The sequence below is a fragment of the Chiloscyllium plagiosum genome, chromosome 23 (assembly GCF_004010195.1).
Source record: "Chiloscyllium plagiosum isolate BGI_BamShark_2017 chromosome 23, ASM401019v2, whole genome shotgun sequence".
Taxonomy (NCBI): domain Eukaryota; kingdom Metazoa; phylum Chordata; class Chondrichthyes; order Orectolobiformes; family Hemiscylliidae; genus Chiloscyllium; species Chiloscyllium plagiosum.
In genome coordinates this window covers 9,813,963-9,821,957 of record NC_057732.1, presented here as the reverse complement: position 1 = coordinate 9,821,957, position 7,995 = coordinate 9,813,963, and the positions used below count along the sequence as shown (strand labels likewise).

The 7,995-nt window shown below is 40.1% G+C and overlaps 1 protein-coding gene across 14 annotated transcripts in view; it reads left to right on the top strand.

The window, feature by feature from the left end:
- plekha5 (pleckstrin homology domain containing, family A member 5) overlaps positions 1–7,995 on the top strand; it is a 344,620-nt gene that overhangs the window by 315,666 nt on the left and 20,959 nt on the right. For 9 of the 14 annotated variants that reach the window (XM_043713467.1, XM_043713471.1, XM_043713468.1 and 6 more), the window contains 2 exons: positions 903–1,027; positions 1,635–1,862. In XM_043713467.1, the coding sequence (XP_043569402.1) occupies positions 903–1,027; positions 1,635–1,862 (353 nt within the window). The remainder of the gene's footprint in view (positions 1–902; positions 1,028–1,634; positions 1,863–7,995) is intronic. The other 5 variants (XM_043713466.1, XM_043713473.1, XM_043713475.1 and 2 more) reach the window with 1 other exon arrangement.

The following is a 7,995-nucleotide window of genomic DNA, read 5'->3' as shown; positions in this document are numbered from 1 at the left end:
TCGGACTTTTTTCATTGGAAAAAAGAAGGAAGAGAGGGGACCTAATTGAGGTGTACAAGATAATGAGAGGCATAGATAGAGTTGATAGCCAGAGACTTTTTCCCAGGGCAGAAATTGTTAACACGAGGGGTCATAGTTTTAAGCTGTTTGGTGGAAAGTATAGAGGGGATGTCAGAGGCGGGTTCTTTGCGCAGAGAGTTGTGAGAGCATGGAATGCATTGCCAGCAGCAGTTGTGGAAGTGAGGTCATTGGGGATATTTAAGAGACTGCTGGACATGTATATGGTCACAGAAATTTGAGAGTTTGTACATTAGGTTTACCTCACATGAGGATCAATGGTCGGCACAACATCGTGGGCTGAAGGGCCTGTTCTGTGCTGTACTGTTCTATGTTCTAACTCGTTTCTGACAGTGAACTTAATGGGGATACTTATGTAATTGGCTATGTAACCATCTCTTTTAAATTCAAACCATATGGCCACTGGAGGAGTTGGATTAAGAAAGGAATCCTTCATGCCTCTAACCTTAGTTATAATAGTAACTTTATGTAACAAAGATACTTTGTAATGTCATAGCTAAAATATATGTGGAATGGCAATGCACGATCAGGCTCAACATGAATCAAAATTGTGTTTCTATCTTTGATCCAGTATGTAACAGTTACAGTTGTGTTTTGATATTAAAGCACCTCTAACAACTAATAATTTGAAGAATCAGAATGGAATAGGCAAAATATTTTTCTTCCTATTTTGAACTGTTGCTCTTTTGGTGTTTATTGGTTTCTGCCTGCAGCTATGTAAAAATAAACTTGCTCATATTGACATTCATGTTCAGTGTATTGCATGAGATGGGCAACAAAGATATTTTAAAGCTATTTATTTAACTAAACTTCCATGTTTGCAGGTTTGTCTTTTCCAGTTGGTATAGTTCCTCCTCGAAGCAAATCACCGATGCCTGAATCTTCTACAATTGCTTCTTATGTTACTTTAAGAAAGCATCGGAAAATGGATGGTATTATACCTAACGTGGTATGTATAAGGACTTACTTGCAAAAATATTGTTAATTAAAGTGCATCAGTCCAAACTTCTGTGTAACCTGCAGATTGTTTTATTTAGAGAAGCACTGAAAATTGAATTATTCAAGTTCTTCACAATCTATACTGATAATAATGTGATTTATGTATTTTTATCCATTAGTTATTCACAATTCTGAACAGTTTTCATGCAAACTCCAACATTAACTTGAAAGAGGAAATCCAAATACACAAATCACATTTTGTTATTATCTCTTCTTCATTCTAATATGACTCTTTCATGTTCCAAATCTCCAGGAAATAAACTCCTTTTCTTTCCTTTATTAAAACTTGGAAACTTTATTCCACTTTGTTCACACTGTTACTTATGGAAATTCCTGAGTGATTGACCAATTAGTGCTTATGCATAAACAATATTTCTGCCGGGAATGAAAAACCTAGAATGCATCAGTACTGAAAGGCTGGAATGGCAACAGAGCATGCTAATTTGAGAACAAAATCAAGCAGCCACTTGCTCGACCACAAACAATCAGGCATTGCGTCTTTTTTTGCCCCTAAATAGAACAGCATATTTGTTAAATGTGATTAAATGTCATTCTAGCAGGAAAGACCCAGGAGTGCAGTTGAGCAGCTTTTCCTGGCAGAAGGTCCACGACCTCGAATGAGCGTTGAGGAACAACTTGAAAGGATAAAACGCCATCAGCAAGCTTCTCTAAGAGATAAAAGGAAAGGATTAAATTTGATAAGTCTGCAAGATCAATCACCAGCAAAAGGTCTATCAAGAGAAAAGAACCAGATAAAGCCACTTCATTCTGGAGACAAATATTCAGTAAGTTCAGTAGGTTCAATTGAATAAATGATTTTTGGAATTGAAGGGAGAAGTGGAGAATGAATATTCTGGTGATGTTGCCCTGCCCTGCCCTGAATTGCAGACCTATTTTTTTAAAAACCAATTAGTTTGTATGAAATATTAATTCTTAATTTTAACTTCTGTGTATGAAAGAGGGATCTAGAAGCCCTCACATTTATTGGCTAGTCATTTGAATCGATATATTAGTTCTGGTCAGAATCAAACAATTAGGGCAGAATGTTTCTTTATTTCTCTCACATGTCCATTAGATCTTAAAATATCCACACAGTAAAATGGCTGAGAAAAGTCAAATATAATTATTGGACTTAGCCAACTAGTAACCATTGTCTTTGGAAATGAATGGCAAAGATATGATGAACATATGGTGAGAGGGGAATGATATAAAAGGGACCTAAGGGGCAATTTTTTCACGCAGAGGGTTGAGAGTGTATGGGCTAAACTGCCAGCGGAAGTGGAGGAGGCCGGTACTATTGCAGCATTTAAAAGGCATCTGGACAGGTCGATGAATAGGAAGGGTTGAGAGGGATATGGGCCAAGTGCTAGCAAATGGGCAAGATTAGGTTAGGATATCTGGTCAGCATGGACGAGTTGGACCAAAAGGTCTGTTTCTGTACTGTACATCTCTGTGACTGTATGTCGCCTTTCGGCGTAGGCACTTCAAGGTGACCAGCTTTACGATGATAATTATGGATGAATAAATCCTTTGTGGCAAAGTCTGTCATCTGATTCATGTACCAGTTAATTCACAGTCTACTGTTATTGTTGTCTGACCAATCAGTTTGACTTAATGTTATACTTTGTGGGTGCAGTGGTGGGAGTAAGGAGCTTGCCACTGGCAGCTGGAATTCCTCCAAGTACATGCCAATGTCCTAATGGGTAGACCGACTATGCATGGCCAAGTAACAGGAAGTTTTATCTCTGCTCTGTATAAGAAAATGTTAGAACTTCAGACTATTACCCCATGTATGGGAATTTCTAAATTTTGCTTGTGCCAATCATTGCCGAACTTCTCTTGAAAAAGAAATGGGCAGGCGTATTTGAAGAACGTAAACTCTGCCTGTGAAGTTTCAGTACTTTGTTTGAAAGACTTTTGAAAGTGATGATCGGTTTCCATATGTGCCGGACATTCAGCTGAGTCAAGAAAAAGTGACTTGTATTTATTCTGTCTGAATGATCACTGCAATATTTTAAAACATTGAAATGATTCATATGAGTTTTGGTGTAGTCAGAAAAGGTCAGTGATGTAAACTTGGTTTTGGGTATCCACTTAGATGTGTCATGGATGTGTCATCTACTAATTGCATTAGTCACATCGCCAATGCACTTAGTGATTCATATTGAATCCATAAATTGTTTTTAATTGTGGAGATTATTTCAGGTCTAGTTTCTCACCAGCAAGTCACTACATTTTTCCCATGGACATCTTATTTTTATTAACATTTAATCTTCTGGCATGGTTCGGAACCTCTGGTTGTGCAATTCCACAAATGCATCTCATCACTTAGTCATTTCCAAAGAGACTGAATCGCTTTGCCTAGAGAGGACTATTCACAATGTTTTTTTTAAATGGCAGCTTGACCTGTGCAACAATCAGACACCCTTATAACAGAAATACTTTCTTCATACTTTTTTGAACTTAAAAGGAATCAGTTTTGAAAACTGTGAAACAAAATTGATGATTTATTTTAATTAAGCACTTCACATCAGTTTATAATTTGTTATGCATATGAAATAAGGATTAGTAACTCTGAATTTTGGTAATTAATCTGGAATCAAAGTTAATCTCGGTAATAGTGACTGTGGAATTATCGAATTGTTATGAAATTGATCTGGTTCATTAATACACTTTTTAGGGATGTAAATCTGCCCTCTTTATATGATCTGGCCTACATGTAACTCCAGATGCACAGCATTATGGTTCTCTCCTGACATGCCTCTAAAATGGCCTAACAAGCAACTTGATTGTACAAAAACCATGTAAGAAAAGGCCAAAAGAAATGAAACAGGTCCTTCCTGACCGCACCGTGAGTGTATCTGCACCAGATGGTCTGCAATAGTTGAAGAAATTGGTTCAACAACTTTAAGACAATGAGGTTTGGACAAGGTTGACATGTAGGAATTAAACACAAACTAAGTGCACCCTGTTAGAAGTTGTAGTTACATTGTTACCTAACAATCAACAATTGAAAATTTGTTACTAAAAATGAAGTTGTTTGGTTGTCCCCAAAGAATGTTTCCCCTTATTGCATTTTTTCTTACTTCTAGGAAAAATTACTCGGGGGGTAAAAATGGCAGTGGAATTTTAATCAGTCATAATTGAAAGACTGTACTTCCTGAACAAAAGGAATAATATCATATAAGCAGAAGTACTCAGCAGGTCTGTCAGCATGGGTAAAATGAGAAAAGCGAAGATGTCATTTCACATCTGTGATCTTTCATCAGAAATGGGGAAAAATGAGAAGATTTTGAAGGAAATGAATAGGGTGAGGGTATGGGAGGATGGGGCAAGATGGTAAAAGAGCAAAACGTAAAGTCTGTAATGAAGTGAATGCCAAGAGATTGAAAATAAACACTCATGGTGTATGGCCATAGGAAATGGTAATAGGACAAGTAAAGAATCAAAAGATGTAAGTAGAGGTGGCATGAGTGGCAGGATTCAGGGTAACAGCTATCTCAAAGTAAACATAAGGAACAAGAGAAAAAATCCAAACCTTGCAAAGAGAAAGGAAGCAAAATCAGTCGAGATTAATCTGCAGTTGTTGAATTGATGTTGTGTCCAGAGGACTGTAAAGTGCGCTGTTAAAAGATGAGGTAGTGTTCATTGAGCTAACACATCATTAGAATGCTGCAGGAAATAGGGATGGAAAGGTTGTTCGGAGGTCAGTTTTCCAGCTGCTTAATCAATGACCATCCCTCTATCATGAAGTCTAAAATTGCTGCTGGGTTGTGCCATGTTCAGGTACTGGAGTATTCCATGTTCACTTGTAGCAAGACCTAGACAATCACAGTAAATGCTGGAGATACTCAGTAGGTCTAGCAGCATCAGTAGAGAGAACTAGAGTTAGAATTTCAGGTCTAATACGACTCTTCTTCAGAACTCTTAGCAGACTCAAAATGCTAACAGTATTTCTCTCCACAGATGCTGCCAGACTTGCTGAGTTTCTCCAGCATTCTGTGTTTGTTTCACATTTCCAAAGTTATTTTGTGCTAGCCATTTCCAACAAGAGAGAATCTAACTATTGCCCCTTGACATTCAGTAACATTACCATTAACAAATCCTTGACTGTCAACATCCTGGGATTCAACACTGATCAGAAACTGATCTGGACTCATCATTTAAGTACTGTGGCTACAAGGGCAGGTCAGTAGCTAGCAATTCTGCAGCAAGTAGCTCAACACCTGAATTCCTAAAGCTTGTTCATCATCTACAAGACAAAGTTGCCACTTGATTGGCACCACTTGCACAAGCATTCACTTTCTCCTCCGTTAGGCTGAGTAGCAACAATGGGCACCATCTACAAGATGCATTGCAGAAATTGTCCAGTGTTACTTACAACACCTTCCAAACCACAACCTCTATCATTTCACAGATGAAAGACAGCAGATACATATGGGAACACCACCAGTCGCAAGTTCCCCTCCAAACTACACACCATCCTGATATAGAAATATATTGCCTTTCCTTTTAGGTCACTGAGTAATGATCCTGGAACTCCCTCCTGAGTGACATTGTGGATCTATTTACACCAAATGAGCTACAGTGGTTCAAGAAGGCAGCTCACCACTACCTTCTCAAGGGCATCTAGGGATGGGCATTAAATGTTGGCACAGCCAGTGACACCACATTTCATCAATGTATGTATATAAAAAAAAGAGAATTAAAATGACAACTGATTGGAAATTCCAGGTTCATGCTTATGGACTGAATGGAGATGTTTCACAAAGTCACCATCAGCTGAGTCTGTATTTGAGGAGACCTCATTGTGAATAATGAACACATCATATTAAATTACAAGAATTACAAGTTAATTGTGTTTTTATATGGAAGCAGTGTTTGGACTTGGATGGTGAGTAATGAGGGAAGAGAACAGATGTTGCATCTCCTGTCCTTGTGTGGAAAATTGCTGCGGAGTGCAGAGTCGAAAAGTGTGGTGCTGGAAAGGCTCAGCAGGTCAGGCAGCAGGAGAGTCAACGTTTTAGGCATAAGCCCTTCATCAAGAGTGTTGGGGTGGTTGCTGAGAGATAAATAGATGTTGGGGGGAACGTAGCTGGGAAGATGCAGGCAGGGGGTGATAGTGATAGGCCAGAGAGGAGGATGGAGAAGATAGGTGGAAAGGAAGATGGACAAGTAGGACAGATCAAAAGGGCAGTGCTGAGTTGGAGGGTTGGATCTGGGATGAGGGTGAAGGGAGGGGTCATGAGGAAACTGGTGAAGTCAACGTTGATGTTGTGTGGTTGGAGGGTCCCAAGGAGGAAGATGAGGTGTTTTTCCTCCAGGCATCGGGTGGCTTGGATTTGGTGGTCCAGGACTTGCATATCCTTGGCTGAGGGGGAAATTGAAGTGGTCGGCCACAGGGCAGTGGGGTTGTTGGGTGCGTGTGTCCCAGAGATGTTCCCTGAAACGTTCTGTGAGTTGGCGTCCTGTCTCCCCCATGTAGAGGGGACCACATTGAGGGCAACAGATACAGTAGATGAGGTTTTTGGATGTGCAGGAAAATCTGTGCCGGATTTGGAAGGATCCTTTGCAGCCTTGAACGGAGGTGTGGGTGCAGGTTTAACACCTCTTGTGATGGCAATGGAAGGTGCTGGGACTGGAGGGTGAGTTGGTGAGGGTGTATGGACCAAATGATGGAGTCGTGGGGGAATGATCTCCATGGAATGCAGATAGGAATTGGGAGGGAAATATGTCTCAAGTGGTGGGGTCTGATTGTAGGTGGCAGAAATGGTGGAGGATAATGCACTGTATCTGTAAATTAGTGGAGTGGAAGGGGAGGTCCAGGGAGATTCTGTTCTTGTTGTGGTTGGAGGGGTGGAGTTCAAGGGCAGAGGTACGGGAAGTGGAGGAGATGCACTGGAGGGCAGGAAATTAGGGGGAGGGGAAGATGTATCAAAGTAACAGAAATGACAATGGATAGTCTATATATGGAGGTAGTTGAAGGTTTGAACAAGGAGAACCCCATTCTGTGCCTGGCAGGGAAGAATAGGACCAAGGGTAGAAGTGCATGAAATAGAATGATCATAATGAAAGTCTCTGTTAACCAGAGTGGTCAGGAATTCTCAGTCGAGGAGAATGGAAATTTATATTGAAAGCATCCATACGGAAACAGAGAAACTAGAGAATAGTATAGAGTCCTAACAGGATACATGGTATTATTCAGCTTCATCAGGTTAGGATTGAGAGTGTCAGTTAAGTTTAATTAGCCTGACCATGTACATGTGTCAATTGCAACTCTGGATATTTTTGTCAGATCTGTGTATGAAATCCCTCTATCTTCTTCCCTTTCCTCCTCAACACATCTTGTAAATTCTATCAATTTCAGCAGTAAATGTATTCTGCTGTCAGGCTCTACCCCTCAGGTAGCATTGGGTCCCCAATCAGTTTTTCAATCAACACTAACTTTTCCCGTTGAATTTTGAAGTAATAAACCATTATGGTTCTATGTTTGCAATCAAATTGAATTTAATAGTTAATTACATGCAAGACTCTGTGCTCTATGGTCTGTTGCCTGGGACACACACCGAGATAAACATCGACTGTGCCTGAAGCACCATCAGTTCTGTGAAAGATGCACTTCAGTCTGCCTGAAACGTATTGGTCTTCCAGACCAAGGAGGTGACCTCGACCAAGTGTTGCAGACTGGCACAATCCAAGGTCCAGGATTATGTGCTGAGAGGTGCTATAAAGCATGGGGCAGCCAGGGCAAGACCACCATCTAAAGTCTTTCTGTCAAAGTTAAATGGGGGTGTGTTCAGTTATCATACCCTCTGGGTATCACAAATGTATGTAAATATCATCTTGTACAAGTAAGAAATCCCTTGGGTTTGTTTTCTGGATGGAGTCACACTCCAGTGATTGTTTGTTTGTTTCTTC